The sequence below is a fragment of the Buteo buteo genome, chromosome Z (assembly GCF_964188355.1).
Source record: "Buteo buteo chromosome Z, bButBut1.hap1.1, whole genome shotgun sequence".
NCBI lineage: Eukaryota > Metazoa > Chordata > Aves > Accipitriformes > Accipitridae > Buteo > Buteo buteo.
The window spans coordinates 65,369,175-65,386,596 of NC_134204.1; the positions used below are offsets into that span (position 1 = coordinate 65,369,175).

Below are 17,422 nucleotides of genomic sequence, written 5' to 3' on the forward strand. Positions count from 1 at the left end.
AATTCCTTGTTTTGCTTTGCTTGTGTGCGTGGCTTTTGCTTTACCTATTAAACTTTGTCTTTATGTCAGCCCACGAGTTTCCTCACTTCTACCCTTCCGATTCTCTCCCCCATCCCAGCCACGGGGAGTGAGGGAGCAGCTGTGTGGTGCTTAGCTGCTGGCTGGCATTAAACCACAACAAGAAGCTATATTAAAACTATATTGCTCAGTTTTTGAGTTGTTGCTGCAGGCTGAGGCAACGAAAAAGACTATCATCTGATACATACACTTCAAGCTGCAGCTTGACCTTCTGAAGTTTGAACCAGTCAATTTTAAGTAACACCTAGGAACATCTGAAAGTTAAAACATACAGTGTAAACTCTTCGCACTGCCTTTTGAGAACGCAATGCAAAAGTGCTACCACACACCACAGACCCATTAATTGCTAAGCAAAGGCAAGATGATTCGCACAGCTATGCTGGCAAAGCTAATTAACTCTGCAAACAGTAATTGTAAAAGGAGATGGTTTGCTTATGTATGACAAAGTAATTAGCTCTGGAAAAAAGCTGTTAAGCGTGCATCCCAGACAGTGTAATATGTTGAGCTGTACAATTAGCTTGAAATTTTAATAGACAATAGTTGACCTTTGGCTTACTGGTACCTATTTATTTACAGACAGCAGCTGCTCTTTGGGGACTTGTATGCATTAAAGAACTAAGGAAATACTTTTGTTTCTTTGTCCTTTTGAAAAGACCCAGGAAATTATATATATGCAAAAGAGGCTCTAGGTTACTGCAACATGAAAACTGCATAATTAAATACTATCCTCAGGAAATGTGTAAATCCAGTGGAATACAATCTTTGCTTCACAGTCTAAAAGTTTTACAACCAGCTTAATTACATCAACAGACTCATATACCTGCATTTCAGGAGGACTCTACTATACTAGAAGTAGCAGATGCTATACTTAAAGCTTCTTTCGATAACTCTGCTTAAAAACCAAACCGGCAGTAAACCAAGCAATGTTGCAAAACCCAGTATTTTAGAGTCTGTGGAAGTCACTAAAAATTTCTGCATCTTAGTGTCTGTTGTTTTGATTAGTGATATATCTGTCTTTTGAATGTGAAAGCCAAAAATCAACCCATGCTGATAAAAACTGTGTGATTAGAACCTGACTATTTTACTGACAATAAAACTGATGCACAATTATTTGTGACTGGTATTGTATAAACACTTTCCAGTCAGATGATAACAAGAGGGCTATCTATTCTGTACGAAGATTCAATTCTTTTTAATATAGTTACTTTTCCGAATAAAGCAACAGCCTTGTTTCATATTCCAATCTTCTGTTGTTCTTGACATGCCTAACTACACAAACCTCCTCCCTCCTTCAGCTGTATTGAACTACGTCACAATTCTTATATTGCATGACTAAAGAGACAAATTCCAAAGAATAAGCTAAAATAATCCAGAAATTTATTACAAAGATTACAGTGTATTACCAGTCACTTTACTCTCCATCCAGATTAGCTGCACTGCACATGTATGCCAATTTGAGTAACTGAAAAAAGTTCGCTAACTATCACTTGTTTCATCTATGTGCAAATGACATATGATGGTACGACAAAACCACACCTTTGTCACACCAGTGTACTACTGACCAATGCAACCTCTTTTGTTTTATAATTAATGGAAGTACCAGAACGAAGTAACATTATACTAAAACAGGAATAAGCATTTGCAAAAAAGTCAGTAACAATATTCACTGTATAGTTGGTTACACAAGGACTAAGAGACGAAATAATCTCAAATAGAATTTACTTTGAATTGTAATATATATATAGGTTATTTTTAGCCCCACCTACAAAATCTTAACAGGAGATATCAAGCTAACATTCTTGGATACCACATTTCACATTCATTGTATTTATTTAAGAAACATGCTTTAAGAAATACTTGGTTCATGCGATAGGTAATTGAACTGGAATACATCTCAAGGAGGGTTGTGGAAAGAGATGAATGAGAGGAAGGAACAGCCACCACTGTGAAATGATTTTCACAAAGGTCTACTCCCCGAATGTTTGAGATTTCTTCAGAAACATCTTCAGCTCTACGATGTGACCAAGCAGGGTGTAAAGTTTTTGTGTATTTGCCTAGAAGTGCCAGACACTTTGGAACCGAGTTAGTGCATTGAAATACTGGTCTGACCAAGCAATGCACACTCGGAAAACCCAGACAAAACTAGTGTGCATGTGCATACCAACTCTGCAGTGAATTAACAATATACCAATGCTTTTAAAAAAGAAGTCCTACTGAACACAGTGTGTAGTCAATCTAACAATTCACAGTAAACCTGGACAAAAATACAGCATCTCTTGCTATATGTTAGCACATGCTAAGACAACTGCTTACAGGATCTCTTTAAGTTACTCTCTGAGCTAGCCGGGAAAAGACACAGTCTTTGTGATAAGCTGGACTTTGACCATGCCCAGACTCCAGCTTTATTTCACTGGTCAACTGAAGTATTACTACAAGCCCTTGTTCTGTTCAGGCTTCAATTTTTTTATTTTTTTTTTAAGAAATGGCGTCAATTTTCCCAGTAGGAACATAACAATTGGAATTTGCTGGTACAAGGATTAATACTAAGGCTCTAGAAGCAAACTATAAATCTGGTTCAAGATCACTGTAGACAGTAAATCTCCAGTGCCACTTCAAAGCTCCAAACTTCCAAAACGTCTCCATTTGCCTGCTCTACCAATGGCCTCATATGATGCTCTCTAGTTCTTGTCTTAGAAATAAATAATTGCTCCCTGCTCACTTCATCTTTTCCGTGCTACTTACTACTTTTCATACCTCTGTCACACTCCACTTAGTCATCTCATTTCCAGAACGAAGACTCCTAGTATATCAAATGGTCCATTTACAGAAGCTGGTTCATACCTCTGACAATTAACTCAACTTTCTTTGTACCCTTTCACTTCCATCATACACTTGGGACCAAAACTGCACTAAGTGTACAAAATGCTAACTAACAGTTGATGTGATGTATAGAACAACACGATAAGGATTTTGCTCTCTGGTTTAGTTCTCTATTCTTTCTTAATATTTGATTCTCCTATTGTATCTCTGCTAAGCTATCCGATTACAGGCTAATCTCAGCAAACACAAAGGTCCAGCAAGCGTCAGAGGATGAAGAACCCTCCTGACCTAATCAGTCAAAAGCAAGCACCCTGCGTTGGCTGCTCCCTCAGACTGTAAAAGGAGAACAGAAAAATCACTGTCCCCAGTTGAAACCCACCGAGAGGATTCAGCAGAGGGAAAAGGGATAGAAGGTGATAGTAGAGCATGAACAGACTGCTGGTCCGTATGCTTGTATGACTGAGCCCTGCCCTTGATCACCTCGGTTGGTCCAAGACTATGGTAGTGTGCCAGAAAGCTTCTTGTGATGTACAGTAAGAAATGCTTACACATCTAACTACTGCCTTAAAAAATAAAAACCAATTTGGTCTGAAGCAGGAGATTAAGTCTTTTTTAGACTTAAGAGTTTCTCCCTCAAATTTTACAATCTCACTGCTGGCAGCAACTACTAAAACATAGTGGTTTACAACAGAAGCTGTATGTAATCATAAATTTGGCTCTTTTTTGTGGACTGAGTTTACTATGTATGTCTACTCACATTCAGGGAACTGTAGTTTTCAAGCTTACTCAGCTTCTTTGAAAAGCACTATTTTAATCTTGGAAAATGAAACTCAATTGAACTAATGAAACATCATGAAAAAAAGCTGAAAACTCTTTTGCTACAACCAAATATGAAGACAGCTTGCACAGACACAGAAAAAAATGTGTATATACTAATATTTTCCTTCATTCCAAATATCTAATAAATAACAAAGTACATGACTGGAAACAGTTATTAAGCTTGAACTGACGTTAGTAATTAGTTTTTCCTTTGATTTCTTATATCGTTTAATAAGCAGGACTACAGCTCATTGAAATGTGAGAATTTTATGGATGCAGTGATTTATGCACTTTTTCTAAGTTATAGGAACATCAGGCCCCAGTTTTCAAAAACTTGCTTTCGATTTTAAATTGAGTTTTAAAGAAAAAAGATCAGATTTAATTTGCAGTGAACAAACACACCAAATAAAATTTTCTTGCTAGTGCGCACACATTACAATGAAAATACAAATGCAAAAAAAAAAAAGAAAGTAGTTTTGGACAGAGATTTTTAGTCATAGTTAAGAAATAAAGCTAGTAACTTTAAAATGTAGTAAGAAATAACACTTTGTGAATACTCACCATACTTCTTCTAATATAGTCTATCGCTTTTTTCATATCCATGCCTGACCAGTTATCGAGCATGTAGCAGATGCAGGAAGCACAGTACACAAACCTCATATCATTCTCACTTCCTTCGAGCACTGCACAGAAACTGAAAGAAACGTTTCTGTCATTATACACTATATAGCCAGTTATATCAGAAAATATGAAAAGCAGTTTAAGAAATTGTGTAATTTTTCCTTTAAAAATTAGTTACTTTTATTTACAGTATTCACATAAATATAACCCAAAGCTATGCTAGATTTTCTTTTTAGAAGATGTGATTCTAATTAAGGCAAGCAAAACAAATAGAACTATTAACATTTAGAGGCCTGGGAGACTTTATTTTCAGCAATGCAATGGCACTGGTCTTTACTCATTCAAAGATGCTAATGCTTACAGTCTTTCACCTATCACAGTATACACTGATGTATGCGTTACCATTTTAACATTTACTGTTTTGGACAGAATTCTTTGCCTTCCTAGAAATCTTAACAGCTCCCAAGGCTTCCTTTCCTGACTGCACCTTCAGGATCAGTTTCCCATGTATGTACAAATTTAATTATTATTACTACCATTTCCAATACAAATGGTGAAAATGACCTTCAATCCAGTTTTTGATTTATTATGGCTACAATCTCTCCAAACTCTATGAACATTTTAAAGTTGTTGTATCCGGGTTATCTAGTACAATCCTGTGCTCTCTCGGAAGCCCTTAAAATGAAGATGGATGCTGTAATTTGGATGCTTCTATCAGCAATAGTGTGGCCAGCAGGAGCAGGGCAGTGATCGTCGCCCTGTACTCGGCACTGGTGAGGCTGCACCTCGAGTGCTGTGTTTAGTTTTGGGCCCCTCACTACAGGAAAGACATGGAGGTGCTGGAACGTGTTCAGAGGGCAACCAAGTTGGTGAGGGGCCTGGAGCACAAGTCTTGTGAGGAGTGGCTGAGGGAACTGGGGCTGTTTAGTCTAGAAAAGAGGAGGCTGAGGGGAGACCTTATGGCTCTCTACAACTACCTGAAGGGGGTTGTAGTGAGGTGGGTGCTGGTCTCTTCTATCAAGTAACCAGTGATAGGATGAGAGGAAATGGCCTCAAGTTGCACCAGGGGAGCTTCAGATTGGATATTAGGAAAAATTTCTTCAGTAAAAGGGTTGTCAAGCACTGGAACAGGCTGCCTGGGGAAGTGGTGGAGTCACCATCCCCGGAGGTGTTTACAAGTTGTGTAGATGTGGTGCTGAGGGACATGGCTTAGCGGTGGACTTGGCAGTGTTAGGCTAAGGGTTGGACTCAATGATCTTAAAGGCCCTTTCCAACCTGAATGATTCTATCATGAACAGAAATAGGTAGCAAGTTTAATTACCTGTAACAATAAATAAACCTTTAACTGTTTGTTCTATGATTTGCTGCCTGACAAGCCTCCATTTGGTTCAAAGAGCTAGTTAGTATATTTTGATGACTTAACCATTTGCAAGAAGCCAGCACAACAGAATATTTTGATGAGTCCTCCCGACAAACCTCTTCTCAAACAAACAAAGAACAAAACCCAAAGGTACTTCTGACTTTAAAGACAGTCTTTTAAGCACAGCTATCACCACTAGGACACTCCCTCTTTGACCCTGCAGTTCAAGCGTGAACCGCATTATCTTCTTGCACAGAAAAGCCTCCAACATTTCCTGGGACATACTTCCAGCTCTCCTAACCACAACTGTGCCAGGCCCTGCTCTCTGCTGCACACACAGGCGTGAAGGCCACTGCTCTCCGGATATGGCACAGGACATTCTGGGAAACCAGGACACTTCTAACATGTGCCAGTACTGTGGTTTATAATCTCGCCCTATCCTCAGGTGACAACCACACCGTATGTTACCCAGACACTTCAAATCACGTTCAGCTAACGTAAGGTAGAAATTAAAATACACACACTTATTCATAATGTAAAAAAGACAATATAATTTAATTACATTTGTTTGTTTGTAGGTTTTAGTTTTTGTTTCTTCACACCTGTCTTTTGCTAACTAAGGCTTGCATACTTATACTAGGGTAACACAAGAAAAACGTCTCTTTCCCTCACTGAGCTCACTTGCTGTTTCCATCCAGACAAGATGTTGGCTCAAGTTCTGGCCTTCACACATCCTTCCCCTTTGGAGCAGTAAAAGTGGTTTTCATAGGTATGAGAATGTCTGTCAGAGTAGAAACTGACTCTTCTCAAAGTAACAATTCTATACCAGTGCAAAGCACTCTCCTTTTCCTATAGGGGCTTGATGGCACAGGATCATGTGTAGGAGTTATCAGTCTGCACATCAAAACCACACAGGACACAAACACGCAAAAGAGGTTAACTGCATGTAGCTTATTCCTGTAATTTGGCAAGATGACAGGTAACCACTTCAAGATGCTAGTGGCTTGGGAGCATCTCCTTCCTTTTGGATATACTTTAAAAACAAAAATGGTCTGACAAATAATATGAATGCTTGGAGCAATGGAACAGGCACCTCCACACGCCTGAAGGAACTGCAAACTATAGCAGATCAACAAATACATGTGTATGTATCTGCATCCATACATTAGGACTTGGCCCGTTAAGGTCAGCCTGCTGTTATAAATAACAGAAAACTGTGCATCATATACTTCATATTCACCAGTTACATTCTAAACATTCTGGAGTTTTGTGTTTGTTTTTTTTTTTTTTATAAACACACATGTAACACTGCATTTTTACAGTTGTGTTACAAAAAAAAAGTTTTAATTATAAAAGATGTCTAGGCAATACACAGCCATTTGACCAAAACAAAAGCTTTCTTAACTCATAAAGGGTGACAGCAATTTCATTGTGAAGTAAAAGATAATTCCTTCAGGAACTACATTTCTGTAATTCTGCATTTCTTAAAGTACTCTTTCAAAAATTACATTCATAAAACTTAACAACACAGACAGATCACGTGCACTAGCAGAAGTTTTCATTAGCTACCAGCTTCAGCTGCATTAAAAAAACCCCAAACCCCCACCAACGAAGTGGATCAAGGGGTATATACCATCTATTAAAAAAAAGCAGGCGAAAAGGACAGATTTCACAATGAAGTTTAGTAATGTTACACTCCTATTACAAGTAATATATAAGGTAATTCATCCTGTGTATTGATATCTTGAATCTCTCGAAACTCAATAAACCCCATCCTCCCACAAAGCACAGCAAACATCATCATAGTAGTGTTCCAAGGGCCCTGCAAAAAAACAGAGAATATAAACACAGAAAACCTCACTTACCTGAAGGACAGAGCAGAAAAACTATCCTCGAGACATAAACCAATCCATTATCTTTCCAGTAATATGCATCTACAGTTCTAAGCAAATACCATCATTCTCCAATACAAAAGCAAATCTATACACAAAGAGCTGTTTGGTCCTGTAAACTGGCATGTGTTCTATGACTGATACTGATTACCCATGAAGTATTTTCTAATATAAATAAAAGACTACATAGGTACTTCCATAAAAAACATGTTTCTTATGTTTCATTCTGCATCTGGGTTTTCTATTAACCTTCCAGGGAGTTGTAGAGCATAAAATATCTTTCACCTTCCATCCTCCAGCTGGAGAGCTCTCAGTCCTGCCAGTATGGCATCTTTGTTTACTCGACTTAAATCATCTCCAAGAATAACCAGACAGGACAGACCTGTGTAAGTCATTGCTATGTGCCCACTATCATAGGGATGAAATACACCTGGACCCTAGAAAAAAGGGGGGAAAATAAAAATATTAAAACATCATAAGACCTTAAATTACAGTCAAGCTTCTCCCTCCCCCTCCCCAAATTAAGAGGTAAACAAAGTTCTTTTCCCTTCGCTCGCTATGGTTAAACTGAAGGCATCCTACTCAGCTTTTCTAATCAAATTAAGCTACTGCACAGCTCTGCTACCCCTGTAAACAGTTGGTCAGCAGGAAGCTTTGGAAAAAAAGCTTTGCCAAGAGTGCAATTTATGCAAAGTTAAGCAAAAAGATGGGATGTGCTCAACTGTACCTAAGTTTATCCTGACACACCACTGGGCATTGGCTTCCTTGCAGCTGGGTAAGCACTGTTAAACAGTCAAACCTCTGGAGGTCCCTTCAACAAAGATTTTACTATCTAATGATCTACGAGTAGAAAGCAGTGTGAGGGATTACTAGTAATCTCTCTGTCTATTGAAGCAATACCAAATTAGCCTCTCATCTACTTTAATCTCTATTCTAAAACAATAATCAGAACTTAAACAAAGTATTTACATTGCAAATAATGTCAACTGAGAAGCTAAAATGAGTTAAACGCTGACTAGTCACATGATACAAATCGCAATAATGGTCAGGGATTGATACAGCTGTGCTAAAATTACTGGTTTTCCTTCTGATATTTCATAGGCACATCCTGGACTGTACTGCTTCATGAAAACAGAAAAAACGTGTAACAGGATGACTCAGGGGACTGTCATGGTTTAACCCCAGCTGGCAACTGAGTGCCACACAACCACTTGCCCAACGCCCCCCCCGCCCCAGAGGAAGTGAGCCCCATACTATGAAGAAAATGAACTCTATCCCAGCCAAAACCAGCACAGATAGTTAGGATGGTTCAATCTGGAGCGACTGCAAGACAACTGTTTCGAACAGGGTAAAAGGTATTTCAATACTGAGTAGTAGAGACAAGGAAGTTTACAGATCACATTTTACTAGCACTATTGCCCAGTCAGTTGCCATTTTTATTTTGCAGTTCATCCTAAAAACACAAGCAAAAAGCAGTATAAAACCAAGTTTAAGATTATGTTATATGGGTATTTTTCAGGCAAGTCACACTTACTCCCAAAGCCAAAAAGCTTTGCTTCTAAGTAAGAAACTGGGAGAGAAATACTTATTACACACTAGACAGCAAGGGACTGTTCTCACACTAGGGAATGAAACACAGTTGGGAAAGGGAGGCAGAAAACAAGGTGAAAGTGGCTGCAGCAGCACTGACAAAGCTCTAGCTATGCAACAGAGAAGGGGAACAAGGGGGTGAGCGCTGAGAGCTGTACCTCTTCTCCCTCATTTCCAGCCCTGGACTCTGTTGAGAAGGGGGCACAAATCTCCTACCCTGAGCTGCCCCCGCCCCCATCACTGTCTCCTGCCCTGCATATCCCCTAGTCGCACACACACAATCACAGAACGGTGGAGGCTGGCAGGGACCTCTGGAGGCCATCTGGTCCAAGCACCCTGCTCAAGTGGGGTCACCTAGAGCCAGGTACCCGGAACCATGTCCAGAGAGCTTCTGAATATCTCCAAGGATGGAGAACCCACCACCTCCCTGGGCAACCTGTGCCAGTGCTCGGTCACCCTGACAGTGAAAGGGTGTTTCCTGATGTTCAGAGGAACCTCCCGTGTTTCAGCCTGTGCCCACTGCCTCCGGTCCTGTCACTGGGCACCACTGACAGAGTGCACAAGAGCCTGGCTCTGTCCTCTTGGCACCCTCCCTGCAGGTATGTACATGCATTGGATGAGATCCCCGAGCCTTCTCTTCTCCAGGCTGAACAGTCCCAGCTCTCTCAGCCTGTCCTCGCAGGATAGGGGCACCAGTCCCAGACAGACTTCCCCACAGGGCACCCCACAGATGGAGGACAGCTGCGCCCTCAAACAGCTTAGAAAAAGCTACTGCAGTCATGAAACACGTTTTTCGAACTTAAGTGGATGACAGGCTCTAATCCCAGAAGGAACAACTTGGCCTGGCCTACCATACAAATTTTAGGGATTTTAAATCTAACAGAACCAGAACTCTTTCGTTTCAGAATACCTTCCCCTTCAAAAATTTATTATGCGCAGCTTAACCCTTGTGATGCATCAGCTTATTTCAAATGTAAAATTCCGCTCCAAAAATCCTTATTCATATAAGGTGATACAAATTTGCCCTGATAGAGAAGTATTCAGTTTAATGTAACTGATTAGTTTAATTTTAAGCAAAGCAAGTCTCTAGTCTAAAAAGCCAAATTTGAACCAGTTCTTGCCCTGAAAGAATTCTCAATGTCCCAGCTCTATAGCTAAAGCTTCTCACATATTTTGTCAAATGAAATACAAGACACACACTAGTCGATGAAAAATACCTCGAAAGGTTCTCTGATAGTAGGACCAACTGCTTACAAAATGTCGAGCAGTTCCCGCCAGCAACTATGAAGAAAACTAAGTTTCCAAACATCTATATAAATGACGTTAAACTGGAGTGAGAGGAACGCTTAATTTCTTCCTACTTGGAATAACCTAGAGCAGGGGAAGTGCAGAAGATGCCTCTGCTCATTTCACACAAATACCCTGAAAATGCTGGAGCCTGCAAATCAATGTTAACTGTTCACCACTGCTGTTTACACACTTTTACAGGTAGTTCATCTCCGAATCAATACTGACATCAGGACTAACTGAATAGTATAGATATAGTGAAGGAGTTCAACTTTACGAAGACTACGTTCACTAAGCAAGGAAGGTTTACTCTATGGATATTCAGACTTGCTTTTTAAAACTGTATTTATGAAAACTCTACCCAAATGTTCTAACTACTACAGATGTGCTTGGATATTCAGAAAATTTTTTAAGGCACCTATAGTTCTCAAACAACGTTCTCCTTGAAGTAACAATTTTTCACACAGTGTCTACATAAAGTAAGTGAAAATTCCCACAAGTTTTTTTTTTTTTTTTAAATTGTACTTGTCTATACGCAAGGTAATTCCATATTGCCTGTAAAACTTTGGTAACCTACAAAACACGTTTAAATAACGGGGCCTTTATTTTTTAGTGAATTCTGTATTTTAGTATTTTGGTTACACTATTACTTGCTGCAGTAAAAACAGGCTGCAGATGAAGTGTTATAAGCACACACACTGTATGCTCATGCAACTAAGTAATACCATCCTCCCCAAACAAATTGTATCAATCGCTAGTGTACCTGGACAATGGACAAATTCTATCTGTACTTCCTCTTCTATTTCAACATGTAGTGGTAGCACACTGCTTTTCCAAATTCAGGGTTTCAGGAACACCAGAGCTGTCCAAGTTTTTGCAAGTCTGGTAGTTTTAATAAAGAGCACAAACTACACTTGTATGATGCGTATAAAGCAAACAATAGTGTCTGCTGCCTGTACATACAATTATGAAGTTCACAGCTAAATTAGTACTGCCATCTGTTTCTGTCCCTGAGCATCAAACAAATATTTAGGCACAAGTAATGCAGAAAAAGACTATTAGGATACATGATTTTGAAACATCGTTACTTGGGGAATCTGGGAGATGGGCTCAGCATTCAAGAACAGCTGCTTGTAGGTCACACAACGACCGTTACTACTAATAGTTTTCTCTTATCACAGGATTATCATGTGCCTAGTAACTAAAATCTTTATATGGTAAGCTGATATACTGCTAGGTATCTTGACATGCAATTACCAAAAAAGCCAGTGGAAGTGACAGAGGGTCCAACACACTGGTATGCAGCCAATGTCCTCAGAACATTTGATTTAGGGCCAGAAATCCCAACAATTATGGCCAATATTTCAATAAAATTAAACACAGAAGGATAAGAATCAAATGTGAAGTCATATAGGAATTACTACAAGGCATACTCACAGAGGCCAAAGTCATGTTTCACATGCATAATTACTGTAGTATTTTGGAAGCTTTTGAGAGCCTAAAAGATCTTCATACACCACATATGGTTTAAAAAAAAATAAATAAAACAGATATACTTATTCACCAGAAGAATAATATATTCTGTAAGCTAACCATAATTGTTCAAATTTTAAGTGTACTGGAATTCACTTATCTTCTAGGTTCCCTGTAATTATTTCAAGCTCATTGTGATACTACTTAGAAATTTTATGTTGTATGTACTAACACCAATATATACTTCACACACTAATACAACAAAACACCTGAGCCCAAGTAACAGGATGGCTTTGAGGGGACAACAATCATAATTATTGCACATTTCAGACAAAAAAAAAAAAACACCCAAGAAAAGAATACTTTTTTGCAAAAAATTAAGAATTCATAAAAATTGTAGAAACCGGCCCTGTGACAATTTGACATCACAAAGTAGGACTGGAATGGCTTCTCCAAATGCAAAAGGTTACAACAGCAAGCCTCAAAGGTTTCACGAGACAATGGCTAATACCTCTAAAATTTGCATGGCTGGGAGGAAGTGTTGCTAGACTGTCTCTGCTATGAAGGGCAAAGTAATTCAACGTTGTGTAGAAATTTGTTCCGAATTTATCAAAGACACCGTAGTCAAAGCACCTAATTTTTAATTGGCATCTTCAAGCTTGGTAAAAAGAGTTCTGTTTGAAGTTCTGTATTATGACCAAAGCCTACTTTTAGTGAAATAGAACTGTTTCTGCCTCATAGGCACTGCAGGCTAAAGCAAACAACAGCAACTAAGCAAACTGTCAGCCTAAGCACAAAAACCCCACCACTGCCACCACCTCAAACTCTGAGCTTCATGGTCCAAGGACACAGAGATAAACAGAATGAAGTTATTTTAAGACTGGCAGAAGTTATATCTCAAAAACTAGGAACAAGCTCTTAAACTGTGGATGGATTCTAAACACTCAGACTAAGTAACCAGAAGATATACACTTAATCCATTCAGGTTATGCCTACATGAAGGAGGAATGCAACAGGAGTGTGTCTGCAGGGCACAACAGTAGGTGCTGCAGTACTGGTGCCCACGCTATATGCATTTCACAATTTGTGCCACTTGTAGTCTGACTACATGGACTAACAGCCCACTAATGAGGAAGTTCATTCAGAGTACACCTTCTGGTTCAGTTTCATTTGAAAGGAGCCCAGTTTGCGCAACTTGCTCTTTTGGAGTAAGCACATTAAACAGCTCTTATAAAGTGCTCTCTACTGATCTGAACTAATACACCGGAGCAGACATACTCTGAGAAGACAACAGTGGGCATATGGCCAGGTCCTGTTCTCTCTATACACTTTACCTTTTGTGATAATTAGAGTTTGTGGGTCATACAGGAAACAGATTAATTTGGATCTCATCGATGGAGTAAACCAGTTCTGCTCTATGGGTGTTACCATCACAGTCTCCACAACCTAAGCCTTCCTTAAAAGAATTAACATTAAAGATGCAAGGTAAGGGGAAGCTTTCAAGCATTTAAATCTGGTTCAGTGACGTGATAATGCTCCCTACCACATTATCCAGAACAGCTATTTAAACATAGCTCATGGTCACCAACAATTCCTGCTGACCACTGCAGGGCTAAGAAACTCTCTCTGCTGCAAAAGCATGGGCAAGATCTCTCCAAACACTAAAGAATGGTACTAAACATATTCCTACACAGGCAGAGTCCCACTTTCAAAAAACTTTCTTCTCTCACCTGGCATTAGTGTTACGAACATGGATTGTTTCAGCCTTAAGAAAATACAAAGTTGTGTCAGGAACACAAAACAGATCTTTTTTACCCAAGTGAAAGCATGTTATTTACTGCAATCTTACACAAAAGTTCCAGGTACTGGCTTTCAATCTACCTCCTAAAACTGATTCGTAACACTGTGAAGAGACTGAAAAGACCTAGGCCCATCTGAAACTCTAAGGAGACTCTTCAACCTTAAATTAAAAAGCTAAACTCCAGTAACACCAAATCAGAGAGACTGCAGAACCTGGAACAATTTCAGAAAATAATTATCTAATTTTCAATGATTCATGTTTAAATGCAGTGATAGAAGCGGCACTCTTAGCCTTCATTTACAGTTAAGATTGTTCAGGCTTGTTAAGGCTGTGTGTGGCGAGTTGGTCAAGTAGCTATCGTTTTGCTTCGCTTTTGGTATAGTTTGAAAGAGCTACATAGACACTACCATCAAACACTGAAAGGGTAACAGCTAAAAAAACCAAACCCCAAACCAAAACCAAATGAGCTATCCTAGTAACATTTAGTAAAGTTGGAATTTCTAACGTATCCCTTGCTTACTTCTATTATTTTTGAAGGGACCCTAGTGACAGAAATTTAGCTATCTCCAGTACGGCACTTTCTCAAGAGTTCAAGAATGAAATCACTGTTGTGGCATGTAATAAATAGCAACTGTCAATGCAAACTCAAAACACTTACAGGCTTTTTAAAAAAATATTTTTCAACAGATAGATTTAATAGAACATTTTTAAATGATGAATAAAGAAAAGTGACAAGACCTTAAACATAATTCAAAGTCATCGCTGTGGATTTCCAAGTCTCTCTTTTTCTGAGTTCTTTTTGAATATTTCAGGGCAACAGTGCTGGAAATACTTCAAACCTTTGCATGCTAATAAATCAAGCAGATCTGATCCCTCTGATGCAGATGCAATGAAAAAGTATTGCAATGCTTGAATAAAAAGCACACCCATCTGCAAATAGAGATGTCTTCTAGAGATAATGATCATGTAGCTAATTTCCACAGGTTACATGATTCTAGCCCTTTGTCCCTTCTGCAGATTGGCTAACACATTATGAGACACCCATGGGCCGCAACGTATTTCCTGAAAAGAGAATATTTAAGTATGAAGCATGTACTATTGGAAGTTGAGACTTAAATTAGAACACCAGAAAAGTGCTGGGAAAGGATAATGACGCTTTGCCAATCTTAGTGACTTTTTGTCTTCAGAGGCCTTTACAAGATCTCACAACTATATCCAGAATCACTCCTCAAGCTTTATATACTGGGGAGGATTTGAAAAAGGTTCCCAAAAGCATGCACTGATTCAATGTACTACACCATATGTTACTGAGCCAAGTCTTTAAGGAAACATGACTGATACATTTTTATTATCTCAGTTTGGTAAAATTATGTCTTTATTAATTTTTAAATGCTGTTATGCCACAATAATAGCATGACAACCTCAATTTCTTTAGGTAACTGTTATCAAATACAACCACCTTCCTTCTGAGTAAAACCAGTCTTTTTCTTATATAACTATAGTGAAATTATTGTCCACTATTTTGTCTTTTAAACTTCATTTTTAACAAAGCATCCCAGTAAGTCACCACTACTACAGATCCCAAATTGGTTTAGGTTTTAAGCAGAAGTTTTCCTTTTTTCCCTTCAAGCTCAGCGGGTGGTTGGATTGCCACTGAGGTTAATCCCAATTAAAACAGATGACGAATTCATCTTGCTACTACAGTGGGAGCTCACTGCAGACACCATCTGTAGTGTAAAACAGGATAAATGCCAAAGCAAACCAAGAGACAAATTACCTTGCCTGTCACATCCTGCTGTATCACCCGGTGTAGAGATGTAAAAAACCCTCTTCACAATTATTTTTCCCTTGTTAGAAAGTGCAACCTCTTAATATTACTGCTATGAGTAACTGGCCAACTTGCTATGCAGAGAGGTATACACAGTTATTACTCCAATGTAGATTAACAGTCCCACAGGTTATTCAGAAGCATAAAGTTATGCTGTTAAGAATAAATAAAAATAAGGCCAAAACAGGCTGCTGTACTACCTTCATACTCAAGTTAGTTCACTCAGTTTTACAGTTAGCTGCAGTCAACAGTATACCCCATGTCTATCCTTGCTTTCAATTTCAGATCCCAAGATTCATTCATTCATTTATATCTAATATCTTGCTATCTGTCCACTACAAAAATGAAATACTTTGTGATAACTTAATGCTCTTACAGATTTTTCATCTGCTCTTTAGTGAGATTTGAAGACTCACTCTCAAACACAAGGTAGAAATCCTGTACCTCTCTCACAGCCCTTCCTGCACACTGGCCTATACTGCCCTCTTCCAACTGTATCAGACCTTCTGTACCATCTTTAGCAGCCTCTAACCTTCCTTCCCTCTTGTATTAAGGGTACTTTCTTTTAGTATACAGATTTTAACGCTCTTGAACCTCAGTTCCATCAGCTTCAAAGCATCCTCTTACAGTCACAACAAACTGGGATGAGCAGAGCCTTGGCTATGTTTCAGCGGATACCAGATACAATCATATACGCGTGTTTCATCACAGGAAGAGGAATACTGAAGAACAGCATGTGCTGCACCACTTAATATGAAGCTGTTCTGCCCTTCTCTACCAGGTGATAATTCTTAAGTTAGAGAAGTTTCTCTACTTCAGTAACAGACCAGAGAAGGGGGAGAGTGCACTGAGACAAGCCACAATTCATATGTCAATTTCTTCACTGGGCTGGAAACTCAAGCAGTACCATTTTAGTATGTTTCATATGCACGTTTCTTAAAAGCTCTGCAAACATTTCAGTGTATTAACAGTGCAAAAATCCCTGCCTTCCAGATATTCCATAATTATGCAGTTAATATTATAAAAAAAGACACAAGATCATTTATTGCCTAATTGAAAATATTTCACACACACACAGACAGACACTTAACTGACCTTGGAGGGATTGAATGGCATCCCTAAATACGAAGAGCCTCTGAATCCACAGCGATTCAAGTTTGAGCCTGGAAAAGATAAAAAAATAAAGACTCAACTAACTTGCTTTGCTGAAACACTCATTATAAACTATAATTCTTTAGTCAAGACCAAGACCTGTTAGTTCAACACTATTCACAGTACTACTAGAGTTTGCATGTATCTTTCAGTATGTTCCCGACCTCAGTTTGTTATCACTCTGATTAACAGAAGAAAAAAAACCAAAGACAACCACAAGCAAACTTGATCCTGCTATAATGACAAAGCAACAGATTTTTTTGATTTGGCAGAAATAGAGAGTTTGTATCAGCACAGAATTGTCTTCCATGCTCACCAAAAAAAACCCAACCAAAAAAACAAAAAAAACCCCCCCCAAACCCCAAAAAAGATTGCTACCCTGGAAAAATGCCCAGAGTTAACAGATTTTTCTTCCTCTCTGGATTCCTGCCTGGTAATACCATCTGTTTTCAAGCAGAATTGTTTTAAGTTACTTTGCAACATGTACAAGGACAAACAAACTGTTGGCAGTTTTAAGCTAGCACCGATCTAATGCAATACTGTCAGAGTGAAAGATTTAAAACTATGTAAAAGGCAAATTTTTAATTGAAGCCATTTTTCTCTCACCCAAAACGCAGGTACAAGAACATTGTAGCTAGCAAAGATTTCTGTTAGTGATTCAGTATAATTTGTTTTAAATGTGTCACAGCACCAGAGCATGC

The 17,422-nt window shown here is 38.8% G+C and overlaps 1 protein-coding gene across 1 annotated transcript in view; it reads right to left on the reverse strand.

Moving 5' to 3' along the window:
* Window positions 1-17,422, reverse strand: part of PGGT1B (protein geranylgeranyltransferase type I subunit beta) — a 41,940-nt gene that overhangs the window by 9,090 nt on the left and 15,428 nt on the right. Inside the window, 3 exon segments of the mRNA XM_075019639.1 lie at window positions 4,279-4,411; window positions 7,876-8,027; window positions 16,665-16,732. Coding sequence (XP_074875740.1) covers window positions 4,279-4,411; window positions 7,876-8,027; window positions 16,665-16,732 — 353 coding nt within the window.